General features: G+C 55.7%; 8 protein-coding genes across 8 annotated transcripts; 5 read left to right on the forward strand and 3 right to left on the reverse strand.

Annotated features, from left to right (window-relative positions):
* Positions 1-120: 120 nt before the first annotated feature.
* LTR77_006930 (uncharacterized protein) lies at positions 121-1330 on the reverse strand (the record flags this gene model as incomplete). Its single annotated transcript, XM_064804169.1, has 3 exons — positions 121-480; positions 542-752; positions 801-1330. The coding sequence occupies 3 exons, from the start codon at positions 1328-1330 to the stop codon at positions 121-123; spliced, it is 1101 nt and encodes a 366-aa protein (XP_064657970.1).
* A 473-nt stretch (positions 1331-1803) lies between these two features.
* On the forward strand, positions 1804-2720 carry LTR77_006931 (uncharacterized protein; the record flags this gene model as incomplete). The annotated part of the gene is made up of 2 exons (XM_064804170.1): positions 1804-2453; positions 2516-2720. 2 exons carry the CDS (start codon positions 1804-1806, stop codon positions 2718-2720), a joined length of 855 nt encoding a protein of 284 aa, XP_064657971.1.
* A 1192-nt stretch (positions 2721-3912) lies between these two features.
* On the reverse strand, positions 3913-5771 carry LTR77_006932 (uncharacterized protein; the record flags this gene model as incomplete). Its single annotated transcript, XM_064804171.1, has 2 exons — positions 3913-5221; positions 5281-5771. 2 exons carry the CDS (start codon positions 5769-5771, stop codon positions 3913-3915), a joined length of 1800 nt encoding a protein of 599 aa, XP_064657972.1.
* A 483-nt stretch (positions 5772-6254) lies between these two features.
* On the forward strand, positions 6255-7826 carry LTR77_006933 (uncharacterized protein; the record flags this gene model as incomplete). The annotated part of the gene is made up of 2 exons (XM_064804172.1): positions 6255-6327; positions 6445-7826. The coding sequence occupies 2 exons, from the start codon at positions 6255-6257 to the stop codon at positions 7824-7826; spliced, it is 1455 nt and encodes a 484-aa protein (XP_064657973.1).
* A 1092-nt stretch (positions 7827-8918) lies between these two features.
* Positions 8919-10211, reverse strand: LTR77_006934 (uncharacterized protein; the record flags this gene model as incomplete). Its single annotated transcript, XM_064804173.1, has 1 exon — positions 8919-10211. One exon carries the CDS (start codon positions 10209-10211, stop codon positions 8919-8921), a length of 1293 nt encoding a protein of 430 aa, XP_064657974.1.
* Positions 10212-11824: 1613 nt separating this feature from the next.
* LTR77_006935 (uncharacterized protein) lies at positions 11825-13094 on the forward strand (the record flags this gene model as incomplete). Its single annotated transcript, XM_064804174.1, has 4 exons — positions 11825-11968; positions 12031-12474; positions 12546-12614; positions 12669-13094. The coding sequence occupies 4 exons, from the start codon at positions 11825-11827 to the stop codon at positions 13092-13094; spliced, it is 1083 nt and encodes a 360-aa protein (XP_064657975.1).
* A 1164-nt stretch (positions 13095-14258) lies between these two features.
* On the forward strand, positions 14259-16208 carry npr3 (Nitrogen permease regulator 3; the record flags this gene model as incomplete). Its single annotated transcript, XM_064804175.1, has 1 exon — positions 14259-16208. One exon carries the CDS (start codon positions 14259-14261, stop codon positions 16206-16208), a length of 1950 nt encoding a protein of 649 aa, XP_064657976.1.
* A 409-nt stretch (positions 16209-16617) lies between these two features.
* Positions 16618-18137, forward strand: LTR77_006937 (uncharacterized protein; the record flags this gene model as incomplete). Its single annotated transcript, XM_064804176.1, has 4 exons — positions 16618-16830; positions 16879-17458; positions 17574-17995; positions 18054-18137. 4 exons carry the CDS (start codon positions 16618-16620, stop codon positions 18135-18137), a joined length of 1299 nt encoding a protein of 432 aa, XP_064657977.1.
* Positions 18138-18164: the final 27 nt, after the last annotated feature.

Genomic DNA, 18164 nt, shown 5'->3' on the forward strand with positions numbered 1-18164 from the left:
TTGCACTATCATAAGAACGCTGGACTACTAGCTTATTCCAGCTCGACGAATCCCTTCATTCCACTCTTGCCTGCTAATGAATCTTCTGACGTAATATTGTTGGTCGCGCAAACAATGTCGTTACGTCGTAAACTTTTTGCTTCCGGGTCTGTGCTTCTCCGTCTCGCCCTTGCAGTCTCCATGCTCCGTCGGGTTCACAGACAGGCCATGGACCAACGCGCTCAAGACCAGTGTCAAGTTAAGTCCCATCCAGACCAACGTCACGAGCTGCTCCACCGGTACGTAAAAGACTCCACAAAACACCAAGATCCCAGTAAGACAGACTCCAGCAGCACGACTCTTGTACCTGTCGAATGGACGGAGGTGATACATGACCGCAAGCTCACACATCATGACAGCGAGAGCGGCGACCACGCAGCCTTCGGACGAGTGGCCGAGGTCTGGGATCCAGTGTTCGAGGTCGAATTGGGCGCGGAGAGACTGTCGATTGTTTGTCTGAGGATATGCGCTTTGAAATTGTTGATTCGGTGGGAGAACTTACCTCTTGCGGACTGTAAAGCCCTGGCATTCTGGCGACTTTAGTTGAGTATGCTGGGGTGCACAATGCTGCGAATGCACTCAGTCTGAGCAGACCTTCGCTCTTGCCGAGCCGTGAAAGCAGCCTCGTGGAGCTGATTTCCACGCCGTTCGAAATCGTTGGCAACCAATTGTGGGAAATGGCTTGGTAGGGTGCGTAAGCTGTATTGAAATTTCTATGCCCGGTCAGTACGATAGTCTCTGGAAAATCCGAAGATACTGACAATCGAGACACGGCATCAAGCTTGGTACCCTCTTCTTCGCACTCAACACGGATCGGGAGTGGCATGTTTTTGCAACTTCCACTGTTGTCTTCTCGATCGACCTTGCCCGCACCAGTGTAGATAACGCTGCGTTGTGTCTTCTCGTCCAGCTCTTGTCCACGACGCGCTACTCCTCTGTCGCCGTACGTCTTGATTGGTACTGCGACGCATGATTTGCTGTTCTCCTTCACCACCACAAATCGTCTGGCCTTGGAGTGAATAACTCCTTCGAAGCGGTTCATGGCTGTTCCGCTCTTATTTGTCTCGCCAGCCGGCTCTACCCACAGAACCATGAGGACTCTGCCAACTGTGAAAAATTTCCGAGGTTGAACTTTGCGCTCGAAACTGTCATTCAGTTGTTCTCCTTCCGTGACAGCCAGGGCGCCGCTTTTGTACTCTATCGCTTCTTTTCCGCTGCCTGGATCTATCCCTTTGCCAGTCTCGCCTTCTCTGATGATATTCAACATCTTGTGCTCGCGCGCCGGATTCATATTTGGGCCGACAGCGAGGCTGCGTGTCTCGAAGCTCAAGCGGTCGGTCTGCTGGTAGTAATCGTCCGACGGTGATGGTTGTTCTGCGGTGTAAATGGCCTAGATGCTGGTGGCAGCTGGTGCAGTATTCGAGTCCCCAAGTCGTGTTGTACGTGCAGAAGAGTAAGACGGGCTGTCACAATGTCTGCAGCTTTCACAGCCTTGTCGAGTCTCCGAAGATTGGTCTCCCGGTTGTAGCTTCAGCTGGCAACTTCATGCAGAAAACAAGAATCTACGCAAGGCTGCGAGCCTTGCCACGTCAGAGCTGGGCTGACCATCGCCTTGCCGTGGTTCGCGAGCCGCGCTTTGTTCGCAATGCTGTCGATGTCGGGTGCTCTACATCGTTCCATGGGCGTACCAGACTTGTCCAAGATACCCTTGAGTCCACTGACTAATTCTCAAATCCTACTATCTTTGCCAAACAACCTTCCAACATGCCGAAGGATGAACCCAGACTACATACACAGGCCAACGGCCATCCAGACACGAGTCTGGATGTCCAGCCTCACGACAGGAAGAAAAAGCACCGTAACCGCAAACGCCGTGGCCAGGCGAGCTCAATGACGGAAGAAACAACAGCCGTTCCTCTCATCCAGATAGGCTCAAGTCTGCAACAGTCGGATGGAGCCATCGTCCAGAAGCAGACCACGCCAGGAAATGAAGCAGCACGAGCGGAGGACTTGCCTCCATCAACGCTAGAAGATGGTCGGATGGTCTCGAACAACACCGGTCGAGCCGGTAACAACAGCTCGACTCTCTTGGCCAGGGCAGGCCGGACAAGTGGCCTCGCAGCTGTACAGTGGGCACGTCGGCCAAAGAAGAGGTGGTGGCTTGGCAACACTTCCAAAGGATGGGTCCTGCCTCGTTGCCAGCAGGACTTGGTTGCGACATCGCAGACCGGCAAAGAATTCGCGTGGGCACTGTTAAAATCAGTTCCGGCGGTACTTTACACCTTCACTGGGCTTGCGTCGCTCTTCTTGAAGTCGCACGCCAAGGTCCAATTCGGGTTCCAGATCGCCAACGCGGTTTTGCTGGTCGTCCTCAGCGGGATGGGACTGTCGCTGGGCAGGTTCAATGATGAGAAGTAAGGCCCAGTACAGTCTTAAATGGCGCCGTCCCAACAAAAGCTGATCATCTCGTATCCAGTCGATGGTACATGCGTCACTACTTCGTCTGGACCATTATCAGTCACGTCGCCGCCTACTTCTTCGGCTGCTACACTCAAGACTCCGATGGATCCGAGCTCAGCGCACTCGATCTGTTTGGTGTTGTGCAAGCGGTGCAGACATTCCCATTCTGGTCCGTGGAGCTGTTCGGCGTTGGAGGTACAAGGTTAGAGAAAAGACAGTGAGGAGTAAGTGAGCAGAAGCAACGCAGCCATCGGACGAGCCGTCGTCTGACTTTCTTCAGAGCCTGTCACGGCAGCCTGCTGTGCTGCCACGACAAAGCATCAGCGGCCGGCCATTTGCAAATGTTCCTGGTAAGGCATCGACCCGGGCATGCGGTCCCATGCTGTGCCATCGAGACATCTGCTTGGAGCGTTTCTGCGGTTTGGCGGGCTTTTCAGGACCATCAAAGGAATATACTTTGGCTTCGTTTGATGAGCCCATTACGTCTGGTAAGGTAGGGACATCACTTGCCTGCATGTGGTGGTAAACATGCAAGCGGTGTGCGAGCGATAAAACCCTCTCCAGTCGACGCATAGCAAGGTGATTCTTCTATGGACTCGGCCATTCGTTCAATGAACTCTGCTTGATTGTTTCTGTGAGACCTGTTGATGAAGAGGCACAAGTAAGGTAGTGTGATGTTGCAGCTGCAGCCTCGCAGAAGTGTAGTTACTAGCGTGCTGAGAACTACGCCCGCGTGATCGTGAGTGCCTACTTTCTCAACGACATGGCACGTACCTATCCCATGTTCGCAGCGACAGCGTCTACACGTACATTCCTCCCTCGAACCAAAGTACATGAAAAAGCACACACAGGCACAATAGCAGACAGCGGCCGCCAATATGACAACAGCATCAATCACAGCCGGCACCCTTAGCCATTTAACATTTTCCGCCACCATGGGTATGACCCTGCGAATCTTCTCGCTACAAGCAGTGAAGTCGAGCCCACTACAGCGACTGATCTTCCCCTATTGTCTCGTTATAGTACTCGAGAAGCAGCAGATACCTTGTATGTTCAGTCGTGCAATGACATTTCTCAACACGGTGTTGAAGTATGTACAAAAGGTACAGCGGGTGGCGGTGCTCTAAACCGACTCTTTCGTTAGCAGCACAGAGGGAGGCAAACGAGATCACTGGGTGGCCCACAGGCTCAAGCAATCGCCCCGGTGGCTCGGAGCCACGAGATGGCCTTCTCGTCGCGTGCCGAGTTGATCCCATTGCAGCGACGGCGTTTCCCACGTTAAACCGTTCCAGTACTCGAGAGGCGGCGGACCGTTCGATCTATGCGGTAGTCTCGCCGCCAGTACAGCCCCTGCCCATGCATCTGGCAAACCCGACTCACCCCACCACCCCCGTACACCAATACTTCCACCACTCACACCTTGACCATACCAAGCAATCCCTCCCACGCCCTCAGTTTAATCTCACCAGATGTCCCCTTGTCAGCCCCGTCATCATCCCAGTTCCCAGCTACCCACCGTTCCACGCTCACACCCTCAGGCACAGCCCATTCAACCTCTTTGCCGGAGAAGTTCAGCACCACCACAAAAGCCTCCTTCCCATCCGCGGCGGTCTTCGTGTACGCGAAGACCTCCTCCGTTGCGTTTGAGGGCAGCTCGGTGAAGGTGCCGTAGACGAAGGTGTTGGCGTGCTCTTTCCTGTTACGCAGGGCGCGGCGCCAGAATTGGAAGACGGTCAATCCCTCGCCACTACCTTCGGGTGGGTTTTGCTGCGCGGAGGCGTTGTAGGAGGTGAAGTCGGGGTTGAGACACATCCACGGCTCCACACCCTCATCACAGAACCCGGCGTTAGGGCCCTCGGGCGACCAAGGGACAGGAGTCCGAGCATGGTCGCGCGCCTTGCGTTGGAGTGTCTTGCGCGCGTCGTCGAGACCGCCTTTCTCGTTGTTCGGGTAGAGGGAGAGGGACTTGCGCCAGAAGTTTTGGGACTCGATGTCCCTGTACTCTTCCGGTGGGATCTCCGGGGGAAGGTCGCGCATCCCGAGTTCTTCGCCTTGGTAGACGTACAGTGTCCCCGAAAGAGTGGATTGCATGAGCGCGAGGAGTTTGGCCCCCAAATCGCGAAACTGGTCCGAATCGTCGACATACCGCGTCAGGCTGCGCGGGTTGTCGTGGTTCTCGATGAAGACGCTGTTCCAGCCGTTGCACTCCTGCATGACGTTCTGCCAGCGCGAGACGATGCGGCGCAGGTCGCGCGGGTGCCATTCGTGGCGGGTGAGGCGGAAGGAGCCCGGGACGTTGTCGACGTCGACGAGCTCGAAGATGAAGATCATGTTGAGCTCGTTGCGGTCGGGGGACACGACGCGCAGGATCTCGGAGTCGTCTTTGACGAAGGGCATCTCGCCGACGGTGATGGTGGGGTACTTGCTGAGGACTTCCGAGTGGATTTCCTGCAGGTAGTTGTGCAGTTCGGGCCCGTTGGCGTAGTGGGCGTGGCCCGGTTGGTAAGGGGCGGAAGGATCGATGATTTTGGCGTCCGGGTACCCGGAGACTTTGCTGATGTGGTTGATTACGTCCATGCGGAAGCCGCAGACGCCGCGGTCGAGCCAGAAGCGCAGGACGTCGTGGACGGCTTCGCGGACGGCCGGGTTGCGCCAGTTGAGGTCGGGCTGCTCGGGGGTGAAGAGGGCGAGGAAGTATTCTTGCGTGTGCTCGTCCCAGGTCCTACAAACAAAAGGGCAAAAGGGTTAGCGAAAGTCTCGGACATGGTAGGGTTTTAATACCAGGCGCTGTTGGCTTCTCCAAGAATGAGGGCCCAGTTGTTCGGTGGCTGGCGGTTTCCATCGGCGTCGTAGCGGGGAGGTTGCCAAATGTACCAGTCGCGCTTAGAGGAAGTTTTCGAGGAGCGGGAGTCCTGGAACCAGGCGTGTTGGTCGCTGGTGTGGTTGACAACCAAGTCCATCATGAGCTTCATATCGCGGTCTTTGAGCTTGGAGATCAGTTCGTCCACGTCGTCTAGGGAGCCGTAGGTGGGATCTATGTCTTTGTAATCGCTGATGTCGTAGCCCATGTCGACTTGGGGAGATTTAAAGATTGGAGAGAGCCATAGGATGTCCACGCCGAGGTCTTTGAGGTAGTCGAGCTTGGAGGTGATGCCTTTGATGTCGCCCCAGCCGGACTTGTTGTTGGGGGAGGACTTGAAGGATGCAGGGTAGATTTGGTAGATGCAGGACTCCTTCCACCAGGCGGGGGAGGAGAAGGTGTTCGATGACATCTTGAACAACTAACTGGATCAACGAAATGAGATATGAGTGCACTGAAGGCTGAGCAAGAGTGTAAGAGAGGAAATTTTCAGGTTGCAAAGATACACTGACTCTTCATGGAGCGGACCGAGCAGTAGGATCAAGAATCGATGGAGCGGTTGTGGGCATCATCATCATCTCTCCACAGCCTTGCCCGAGAAAGGCTCCGAGGCATGCCGTCTTGACGGCGGCGATGTATACACCTTACCCTTCAGAAGGATACACAGTTGTCTCGTCGTTGTGTGGCTCTGGAGATGGTTTCACCAGACGTCAGGAGGAATGGCCACTGCGAAGGAGGAGGAGGAGAAGAAGAAGAGACGGCCAGTTCACCGTCTCCGAGGCTTGGCACGATACTGCGGAATTGATGCCGCCGTGACGTTGAAAGCTTCACTTCGACGCGTTCTCCAGCCATTGCCCACGCCAGACGACAGCAACAGGAGGGTAGATCTGACAAGATGGCCAACCAGCAAGCGCAGTTTGCGGAAACGATTCGCTCCATGAAAGTCGCGTTGAAGCGCAGGGCAGACGGTATGCCACTCCAATCCCTAACCATAACCACACCCCAAGCCCAACCCAACACCTAACCCAAACCCGAACCTCCAACAAAACCACAACAGCATGTGAAAGGCTAACCACGTGACCCAGACTCCGAAGACGACCCCACCACCGCCAACCCCACCACCAACCGCGGCCACAAGCACCACCGCACCTCCGCCAACCTACACCCCTCCCGTCTCAACACCACCCTCCCTCGCACCGCCTACCGCAAACCCGTCTCCCACGCCGGCTACATCCGCCCCATCATCTCCCATAACCCCACCCTCTACGACCCCGACGGCGATGTCGTCTCCCCCACCGACTCGGACGCCGAAGAGCGCGGCGTGGGCGAGGCGGTCGACGAGAACCCGTTTGGCGATGTGAAGCTGGAAGAGTTGCTGCGTCCGCTGACGAGCGCGGCGGAGTTGAGCGATCACCCGAGTTTGAGTCTGCCGTATAAGAGTAGAGCGTTGACGCTTATGGCGGATGAAGCGTCGGAGATGTTGAGGAGGGAGAGGGAGGTGCTGTGGAGGGCGAAGAGGTTGTTGAGGAGATTTAGGGGAGATGGGGAGTGGATGCCTTGTGAGGCGTTTGAGGGAGAGGGTGATGAGGGGATGTTGGTACCTAGTACAGGGGACGGGGAGGATGTGCCGAGTGTGGCGCTGGATGCGGGGAGTAGTGGTGCAATGCAGTCTGAAACTGAGGAGGGTGTGCCGGAGAAGATGCAGGTAGACGATACTGGAAACGGCATGGGAGAAGAGGGTGTCGAAGCAGCGGACATGGCATTGCAGCAAGCAGCCGCCGAAGCCGAGAAGACCGCCGCATCCTTCGACGGAACCACAGAAAACTCCAAGCCCGCAGACGAGCAACCCACAAACACCGCACCCGAAGACACCTCCCCCACCGCCCCACCACCCCTCGACACCAACCTCGACCCCGAACCATCCACCTCCGACCCCACATCCACTCCGACAACCAACACCCACGCCATGACGACCCGCGCCCGCGCCCGCTCCCCCGCCGACAACGACAACCCTACCTCTCCCGCCCCCTCCTCCCCCACCGACATTCCCCCCATCCACCCCTGGTTCCTGCACCCTGCCACCGCCATCCCCGCCCGCGACCTCGACCTCCCCGCCCCCGAAGCGGAAGAAACCCGCCGCATGCTCCTCCTCTACATCCAAAAACAATCCCACATCGTGCGCCAACTCTCCGCTCTCTCTACCTCCCTGCTCAAAGCCGACCGCCTGCGTAACTCGGTCTGGTGCTGGACGCGCGCGGAAGGCCATCTCAAGACTAATGCGAGGGGAGAAAGGGTTACCGAGATGAGCGATGGAGAGGATTGGGTTGATGTGGAGGGGTTGGGTTTGCGGGGGGAGGATTTAAGGGTGCTGCCCGGCGGGGAGTGGGGGTTGGAGAAGGGGAGGGAGGAGGTTGAAGAGGAGGAGGAAAGGGGGAGACGGGGACGGCGGAGGGGTGTGAAGATGTAGGGTGGAATGATTGGGTTGTGGAGGATGGTGAGGGGTGGGGACTGTAGATGAGAGCTGTTTGGCGATTTGGTGGCGATCGGGTCCAAGTAGATTCTCGTACAATCGCGCTTTGGTCCCCTGGTGTGCCCGTTGGGCGATATCCTGTTCCACGTGTTTTGGATCTTACCTTTCCGATCCCACCGCGGCGCTGGAGTCATTGTGAATGCGTGAGGTCACTTGAGTCAGTCCGCGTTGATGGGGAGGTCAGTGTAGGAGCGCGGAAGCGAAGAATTGCGGTGCGAGCGGAAGTGAAGTGGCGATGGCGGAAAACTGTAGAATACCCATGCCCATCCATGCTCATGCATCTCGCCCCGTCGACGTGATCACTACCGGAGACCCTGGTGTAGTAGACGGTGTTGGAAAGCCGGAAATGGCGTGTGATGGTCGGAGCAGGAAGTTGCGCGGTGTCGCACGGCGTGATGCTGCGTTGTGCTGATGCGTGTTCGTTGGAACGACTGTATATTGCGATGCCGGAAGGATGATGGCAGTAGGAGTGGAGGGCGACAGTGAGGCTCTGGATGCAGGACCGGCAGAGGAGCAGCGAAGTGTGAGGTAGGTGTGGGTGGTGGAGCATGCAGCATGGGCTCTCCCGTGACATCGAGGCTGGAGTGGCAGTGTACATTACACGGCACAGGACGGCAGACTGGGACGGCGGAGTAACAAGCAAAGCCATCCATTCATCGTAGTACAGTACAACAGAGAAGAAACAGCAGGAAGAAAAGACAACCAGTCCAAACCGAACCAACGCATGCAAACAACAACAAAAACATTCCAACGCCATGACATCTCATCCTCAGGTTCTCGCTCGCTTGCTCCTCCTTCAATCGACAGCGCCATCCCCACTCCCGTACTCCCGTGTGTTGTTGTGAACAGAACAATACCATCATCATCACTGCTCCTCTGCAGCAGCGACACCGCCCCTCCATACTCCTGCATCCCGCATCATGCCGTCGGTGAATCATGCCTCGTGGTCATTAGGAGAAGGGACCAAAGGCGGTGTGAGAGAGAATGCTGATGAGCTCGGCGTGCGTGCGGTGATGGGCTAAGGGGTGCTCAGATGTCCGAGCGGCCGGGGCGGCGGCCGCGGAGCGTGCCTTTGCCGTTGTTGTTGGTGGCGTTGTAGCCGGTGGCGCCGTCGTGGACGGGGACGGGGTCGGTGTGCTCGGTGTGCTCTGCGTGCTCGGAGCCGGTGGCGTGGTCGGTGGCTTGGGTGGTGGATGCTTCGCCCGCATTCGTGATGCCAGCGGTGGTGCCTGTGGTGGAGGCGGCGCCAGCTGTTGAGTCATTCGCGGCGCCAGCTGTCGTGACGGCGCCGCCCTGCTCCACTGGCTCGGCAAAGCTGACCTGGCCACGGCCTTCCTCGGCGCGGCGTGAGAGGGTGCCAGCAGCTGGGCCGGCGACGTTCTCCGACATCGGCTCGGTGGTGGTGGCTGGGTCGTTATCAGAAGCGGCGGCCTGACGGGCCTGAGCATTGATTCGCGATCGATCGGCTTGAGTGCGAGTGCGTCTGGTACGGTCCCAAAGAGCTTTCACACAGAGCGCCAGGAGGATGAATACGAGTGTTCCAACCGCAATTGCGATGCCGCCGATCATGTCTGCTTTGCTGTGAGAGTGGCCTTCGACCGCCCTGTCGACAGAACAGGCGTCGAAGCAACTGTCCAGCGACGTACATTTTGGTGGTTGCCATGCCGTGACGTGTGTCGTATACTCTGGAAATGTTACCGGATACCCGGGGAGATAGACCCACGCAGTCTTGGTGAGCGCGTGGCGGGGAGGACTCATCGAGGCCTGTCCCGGGCCGGGATGCACCACGGAGGTCACGCTGTCACCGTACACACCCCAGTGAGCTGTGCTGATGTGGGTGGTGTAGGTCGATTCAGTCATGGTGACGCGAGAGGATTCGACAAGAATGGTTTCCGGACCAGGGTGCATGTGAGTGACGATATGGTTGTGAGGAATCATGGGGTGGCGAGTGGTGTAGGTGGTCAACACGTCATTGTGGTGGTCGCTGGGATCTTGGATGACCACCATGTCAACTGGCCTCATGAATTCCCACATGCAGCGTTGGACCTCGCAGTCGGTGGCGGTCATGTTCCTGGTGTAGAGAGGCTTGTCCTCTCGGATGGACTCACGACCAGGCTTGACGCGACAGGAGCCAGTCGGGGCGGCCGGGTTGGTCTCGGGATCCCAGGCACGGAACTTGTAGAGAGGGTCAACAACGTAGGTGACGCCGTCAATGGTTGCGCTGCCGTTGGTGATCAGGTGCTCATCGCATCCGATGCGGGCAATGAAGTCGGTGGGGGCTGGCTTCTCAGCGACCCAGTCGGAGTGGGATGGGCTGGCCATGCTGTACGGTACCACGAGAATTTCTGTGGCGGCGGAGAGGATACTGGTGGTCTGAAACAGGTCAGTGAGGTTGCACAGTGTGGGCGAGACGGACATACAAGTTCTCGGTGAAAAGTGGCGTAAGATGCGGCAGCGCAGTCAGTGATGCAGTGTTTGGAGGATGTTGATGTGAAGGAGAAGAAGAAAAGACGACAGGAAGCTGAGGTTATGAGGGCGCAACAGCACCCGTGCACCTGCCTGTCGAGTCGAGGGAGGCGTGGCGGTGATGAGCAGTGCTGGAGCACCGAAGGGCAAGCACGACGTCTTCTCGAAAACTCGCATTTCTCATGCCAGCGCAGTCTATGCGGTGCGCATGTAAATTCGTTGCTGTCCGGGAGAACGAGGAGGACAAGGCGGCCAGACCATGCATTTATTGCGTTCCAAGCATCGCATGAGAGGCCGACCGTGGACCGGAGAAGCATATGCTGCCACCTCTCCTTCCCCGAAAAGCTCTTTGCACCTTCGCTATGGCAAAAAGGATTCGCGGAAGTGGAGGTAAGCGAAACCAAAGAAGTCTCGAGACTGCTCAGAGTGCTGGTGCTGTCGATGCCAAACCAGCAATCACGCCCGTTCTTGGTCTTCGCTGTGGCCTAAGATAGGCAGTACAACTCACATCCGCTTCTTGGTCGTATCGAATGACTTACGCTTCGACAGGTGCGACTCGGCAGCCATCTTCGCAATATCTGCTTGTATCTGGTTGGTGCAGCAGGATGAGCGCACCGCTGGGTTACTGTGCTCATCTCCAGCTCCGCGACATGCATGAGTTGTTCCTCAAGAAGAATGGAGTACTGACGCTTGCTCAGAGGAAGCATATACACTTCATGCTCTGTGTCACGTGAATTTGAAAATGGACGTGAGACCGGCCCTGTGGCGTCGTCTTGAACCTTCGATGACCTCACCTGGAGATTTCATGTCAGTTTGGCCATGATTCAGGAGCAGCTTCTAGACCGTTGCAGTAGCACGCGCGTGAGCGAAGCACAGTCCGGTCGTGTGCGAAATCGGGGTGGCATTGAGCTGCAGCATCCGGGAGGACACATATACATACCCACATGTCCTGAGAATTGGGCAATGTCACTTCGGGTTGCTTTTCGTCTCATTCACGTTTCCTTCACTTCTTTCCGTCGTGGCCATCAAGTGAGATAGCAGTCAAGGCGTAGGGTTTACTGAAGGGTTAGTGTTCTGTCAAGGCGGATGGCTGGCAACTGGCACACGGCTTCAATGCAAGGCTTGCCGCAGCTGCTCTGGCCATATCTGAACATTCAAGGACGACAAAGCCTTTTTCATTATCTCGATTGTCCTCTCAACTTAGCCTGATGTTGTGAAGACGAAGGCGCTGGCTTGGCTGGGACTGCCGCTAAAGAGTTTTGCACTGCCGATCTATTGCCCAACAAGGAAGGTACCTGGCTTTAAACTGACGTCGGCTCATCTTCTGCGGAGAAAGGTGTTGTCAGCTATATAACAAAAAACGGCACACTTCCTCTTCATCCTTAGCCTTTGTGCGGCCATTGGGACTGGCTTATTATACTTCCAGCATCTGTGTACTGATATCAACAGGCCCCGATCAATCTCCTACAATGTCGAACGACAACAATGATCCCGTGATCCGCTCCATCAATGAGACCAAGGCGGAGTATAAACGTCTCGGCAACTCGGGACTGCGAGTTTCTGTTCCAATCCTCGGTGCAATGAGCTTTGGCTCTAAGGAATGGCAACCGTGGGTATGCAATGACATCCATCTGCATGTGACTTACGAGACGTACTGACATTGCCATTCGCTTAGGTCATCGAGGAAGATGAAGCTTTCCCGCTGTTGAAGGCAGCATATGACAAAGGCCTCAACACATGGGACACTGCCAATGTGTACAGTAACGGCATTTCCGAGGAGATCATCGGCAAAGCTGTGAAGCATTACGAGCTACCGCGCAACAAACTCGTGATTCTTAGCAAGTGTTATGGCTATGTTGGCGAGACGCCGGATGTCCGTGGAATCATGTATGGCCAAAAGATTGCGGAGTCCAAAGACTATGTGAATCGTGGAGGTCTATCACGCAATGCCATATTCGAAGCCGTCGAAGCTTCGCTGAAGAGGCTGGACATGGACTATCTCGACCTTCTCCAGATTCATCGATTTGATCCGTACACCCCACAAGAAGAGACCATGGAGGCGCTGCATGATCTGGTGAAGATGGGCAAAGTCCGATACATTGGAGCCAGCAGCATGTGGGTATGTGGGCCCAGTGCAACGAGCTTCTCGAAGTCGAATCGGGCGCTAATCATTATTGATCTGCTGTTCAGGCTTACCAGTTCGCAATGTACCAGTTTGTCGCGGAGAAGAACGGGTGGACCAAGTTCGTTTCCATGCAGGTGAGCGCATGTCATTCCTTGGCCCTGACCACAAGCTGACATGGTCCACCATAGAACCACTACAACCTGTTGTACCGCGAGGAGGAGAGGGAGATGAACGCGTTCTGTGACAAGACTGGTGTCGGACTCATCCCCTGGGCGCCGCTATGCAGAGGACACCTTGCACGGCCACCAACTGAATTCGGTAATACCGTGAGAAGTGAGGGCGAGAAGAAATCCACCATGTTCAGCACCGGCCAGACTGAGAGCGACCAGACGGTTGTGAAAAGGGTGCAGGAGATTGCCGAGAAGAGGGGCTGGAAGATGAGCCATGTTGCGCTGGCATGGATCAACAAGAGAGTGGCCAGCCCGATTATTGGGTTCAGTTCCGTCGCAAGGATGGACGAGGCTCTCGATGCGAGAGGCAAGGTCCTGACTGAGGAGGAGGAGAAATATCTCGAGGAGCCATACGTCACAAGGGCTGTCCAGGGTCATTCGTAGACTTCCGTTCAGACTGTGCTTGGAGAAATGCAGGTCCGAGTGAGAAGACAACATATGTATACAGCATATACATCCATGCCATTCCATCGCTTCGCAAACGTCATAGCATCGAGGCATTCTAAATTGGCAGATACTCCAACAGACGAAGTATGGCTCTCGCGACGAGCGGCTGCAGATCGTTAGCATCAGCAGTCGCAAGCCACCGACTCTTAGCAAATGTACTCACAATTTGCGCACCCCTCACAGCCGCCCCAGGCGTTGCAACCGTACTCCCTCCGTCAATTACAAATCCGTTCCCGCTCGTCTGTGGGTTTGCAGTTGTGCTCGGCACGCTTGCTGCGACCAAGCCATTGGTCGTCGTCGTTGTCCCAGCGTGCACGAAACTGCTCGTTGTTGTGGCCGTCCCACCCATCAAACTTCCCACGTCATTCACAGTACCGGCTGTTATAACCCCACCAATGGTCCCGCTGCAGGCTGCGCCTACAGGACAGCACGCCACATGGCCTGCGGCATCCGCGGAACAGACGGCGCCGCTCGCACAACACAGATTGGGTGCTCCTAGGTTCGCGCACGCCGAGAAGTGCGTCGGGCAGGTGTTGGAATACTGACGTTTGAGCAGTTCGTGGGTTTGATCGGTTTCGGATGTGTTGTCGTTCGGTGTAAAGGTTGGGGGGATGTAGTCTTCGAGACTGATCGAAAAGGCCGATATGAATGATTGGAAATTGTTCCGTATCTCGAATGCGCACGATACGGCTGCCGAAAGGAGGAAGAGGAAGAGGCGCATGGTGCTACAGGCTCAAGGCCTGGAAGGTGGTGTGGTCGATCGATTGCGTATGGTTATTTTTGTAGTAGGCCTAGTTGTGGGTGAATACAAGAAGCAACAGCCAGATCGGCCGGGCGTAAGACTGCTGGCGAAGATATTGGACTCGTTCAGTTGTACATGTATATTAATGTGAGATGCCGCCGTTCGATGTATTTCGTGTCGTCCATGGCGACGGGCCCGGGCCGTGACGTGCCGAACTTTGACCGGACTACCCGTCGAGCTTGGAGGCTTGGTCGAAGAGTCAACACCTGCGCTGCACTGTACCATGGTTGGCAGGTGCGGATATGTTGCGACAGGCACAAGAACTGATGGACTACTTCGAACGATGATTCCCAGACGGAATGTCGAACTCCAGCGTGCCACTGGTGGCGATACTCCTCATCGTACACTCAAGGCCTGGTCCGAAGCTGGTGTTCCAATATCCTGCGAATCCGGAGGTTCAGACTCCGCTGCACGCTGAAGATGGTCAGCGTCATGGGCATACCACTGGCCTTGGAGTTGACAGCGTGCAGAGAAATTCTGCTGTGGAAGGGTCGACAGTAGAGAAGGCCACGCGATCTCAGAGTATCTCCAATCCCACAGATGGCAAGATTTTTGGCTTGTCGGTGGACACTCTCGAGAGGGTACTATCTCCCGGCCGTTGGTCGGACAGGAAGAAGTTCGAAGTCTCGTTGAGTGGTTTGACGTTCGTGAGCCATCCTGTATATGCCGACAGAGAAGGCCGCTGGACGAAGAGCCGCCATGATAGAAAAGCCTCTCCTGAAGCCTCCAACGATCGCTCGTCCACCGCAGCGAATTTCGCCGACCAGAGCACCGCCAGAGATGGCGAACACGAGGCTACTGCCGATCTGGACATCACCATTACAGAACCTCCAGAGAACAACATCGATTTCTCGCATGTAGCAGAAAGCTTCGAATCCGGCAATGCCCTTAGCCTTGGTGTGTCCGAGAACAGTGGCTCCACTACGTCTGCTGTTACTGCGGAGCCTCTGACTGCTTTCCACGTACTCTTCGCTCTCGACAGTTCTGCTCCGTCACAACCCGATCGGGTGAACGTTTTCTACGAGCAGCTTGCTAAAAAGCTAAGTCAAGCTCTAACGTACTGCCAGAAGCAGTCGAGCTATGTCGGCATCGAAAGCCGAAGACTGATGCAAATGCAGAGCAGGTTGAAGCAGGAGAATGCGAGCAATGGAATGCTTTGCTCGCGGTCGATCGAAGGCAGCGAACTGGCTTGGGCACTGTCAGTCATATATGACAGAGTGCGTAACGCGAGCGTTGCAACATTTCGTTTGAATGGGATGGAGATGTCGCTGCAGATTCAACATGTGGAAGATCACAATCTCAGCCAGTGTTCTGCAATATTGCTACTAGATGATCGGGACACCTTATTGCGCGAGCTCTCAAGCCCAGAACAATCGCCACTGGCATATTTCATACGCCATTCTACACCCACCAAGAGTCTTCAGAAGCAAGCAGCTAAGTTGGGGACGCCGGTTCGACATCTGTTGCAGTTTGCGCAGCATCTCATCAAATGGAAGAACGCTCGCGCTATCGCACCACTGCAACCTCGCAATACCTATGTTGTTCATCCAGGTACGTCTCTGGACAGCCTGGAAGGGCTTGCCACAGACTACGCCAGCCGATTCGCAGTCCTGCCATCCTTGCCGCAGATGCTCAAAATCCTCGGTGGTCGCCCAGTGAAATACGGCCAGCTTATTCCTTCTCGCGACCATCGCGCACCGTACATGGACATACTTGCCTATCTGATAAGACACAATCTTGTTGAGCGTTTGAGCACGTTTGGCTGGCTTCAAACTCCTGCGCAACTGTCCCGAAGATGCACAAGCGATGCGGAACTCAATGAGAACCAGCGGCCGCCGTCGGTTTCGACTCTCTTGTCGCCCTTGCTTCGACCGCAAGCGGATGATGACACAGCCAGCGTCAGCTCTGAGCGTACAGCAGTACCTGTATTTCCCGGCGGAAATGGTCGATTGCCTGCCGCGGCCAAAACGAAGGCGGGTACGGGGCCGAAGTTTCTACCAGAAGCCGCCAGGATGGTTCGAGATCCTTCAAACCCGACAGACGATGATCTTTCGTACTTGCAGTGCATCAGAGCCATGATCCGCGACGACACTCTGCGGGAGCGTCTGCCTTCGTTGTCTGCATACTTCGACGGCCAGACCGCTCTGGAGGACATTGCTGCTCGGGAGGGACTCAAACGATCCATGCTCGACTCGTGGCTGGAGATGCTGGTCGACGACGGGATACTGGTTACATTTCGACATGTATGAGATGGTAGGGAGTGAGATGGTTTGCATAGCGGACACCCGATGGAGAGAGGAAAGTGTGCTTCATGTGTGGATAAGCGGAATATGAGCGTATGGCTTGCCTTGGCCGTCTAACTGCTCGTCAAAAGATGCACAGCACAATTCCGACAGATGAGAGGGACAAGAACTTTTACTTCTCTCGCTGGCAGCATTCTACAGCAGCAGTTGGTCAAGTAATGAAATGACAAGCCTTATCTCCTAGTCCACGATAACATCTCCTCACAGACCAGCCAATGACGTCTCGCATCAAAAGCACTTCACGCAGGTCCCGCCGATGTAGGTAACAAAACCCGCCCCATGTCGCGTGCCTGCATCCAGCATCACATCATTATACCATCAATAGTATCGTTTGTTCCAAGCACCTCTAAGCACAATGGCGCCCGACGCCCAGAGTTTCCTGGTGCCCTTACTGGGCGCCTTGCAAGCCTCCATCGCCGTGCTAATCACCATTTCCTTTGGAGTGATAGCGGCGCAGTTTCGCCTGCTGAGCGAAAGTGCCTCGAAAGAAATCTCACAGATCGGGGTTAATCTGTTTCTGCCCGCTCTTTTGATTACGAACATAGGCAGTCAGGTTCACTGGGACACTGTGAGTTCGGAAAAGACTAAGAGCTGACATCTGCTGACGCTCTGGTAGGTATTGCTCTATGTGCCGATTGTGATATGGGCACTCGTCTACGGCATCCTGTCCATGCTGCTGGGGATGGTCATCACCCGCATCTTCAAAACCCCAGCATGGGTCACCCCTGCCATCGCCTTCAACAACACCACCAGCCTGCCTTTACTGCTCATCCAGTCCCTAGCCGCCACCCAGCTCCTCGACACCCTCGACTCCTCCGGCAACGCAGTCGACCGAGCCAAATCCTACTTCCTCGTCAACGCCATGGTCGGCAACTCCCTCACGTTCGCCCTCGGACCGAAGCTGCTGAACGTGTGGGAGGAAGCGGCTAACGGCGACAACGATGATGACGACGAAGATCCCAAAGCCGCCGATGGCCGTCTCGAAGCACAGCAGCAGGAGGCCGAGCATGACAACGAGGAAACCTCACTCCTCCCTAATCGCGTAGCGCGAAAACGAGCTCGTATGACTCTTGCAACCTACGTTCGCGGCCGGAAGTTCTGGAAACGGCTTCCGAAGTGGGTGCAGGAGACGCTCAACATCGTCCTCGCTTTTGTCAATCCACCTGTCGTTGGCGCAATAATCGGAGTTGTGATTGGTAAGTGGAGGACATAGATGCAAGCCGCCCGCATCACGCGAGGCGATCCTCGTAACTTCATGCTGGGCCAAATATCTGAACCATTGGCTAATTCTTCTGTCCTTTTCTTATTCAGGGTTGGTACCAGCATTGCACAGACTCTTTTTCAACACGCAGGAGGAAGGTGGCTACCTGAACGCCTGGCTCGAGTCCGCCCTCTCCAACATCGGCGAGCTGTTCCCGGCTCTAATGGTTGTCATCGTGGGTGTGAAACTTTCGACGTCGCTGTTGAGGATGAAAAAAGGCGACGAGAGCGGCACCGTTCCCTGGATCCCACTCGTGCTCATCACCCTGGTCCGCTTCTTCATCTGGCCAGCGATCAGTATTACCGCCGTCTACTTCCTGGCTTCCAGAACGAGTGTGCTGGGTTCAGATCCAATTCTGTGGTTCGCGATGATGTTGGCCCCGACGGGGCCGCCGGCGCTGATGTTGACTGCGTTGGCGGACCTTGCAGGGGCGGATGAACAAGAGAAGATGGGGATCGCAAAGTTCTTGACGGTAAGTCTGCTGCTTTGACTTCGAAACATGCCATCTGGCTGACTGACAAAATCTAAAGATTGAGTACGCTGTTTCACCAATGATCTTTCTGACCGTGGTGGGAAGCTTGAAGGCCTCAGAAGCCGCCGTGCGTAACAGTTAAACTCGAATTGTACTATAGACAGACCAC

The sequence above is a fragment of the Saxophila tyrrhenica genome, assembly GCF_035928015.1.
Source record: "Saxophila tyrrhenica strain CCFEE 5935 chromosome Unknown scaffold_10, whole genome shotgun sequence".
Lineage (NCBI taxonomy): Eukaryota > Fungi > Ascomycota > Dothideomycetes > Mycosphaerellales > Extremaceae > Saxophila > Saxophila tyrrhenica.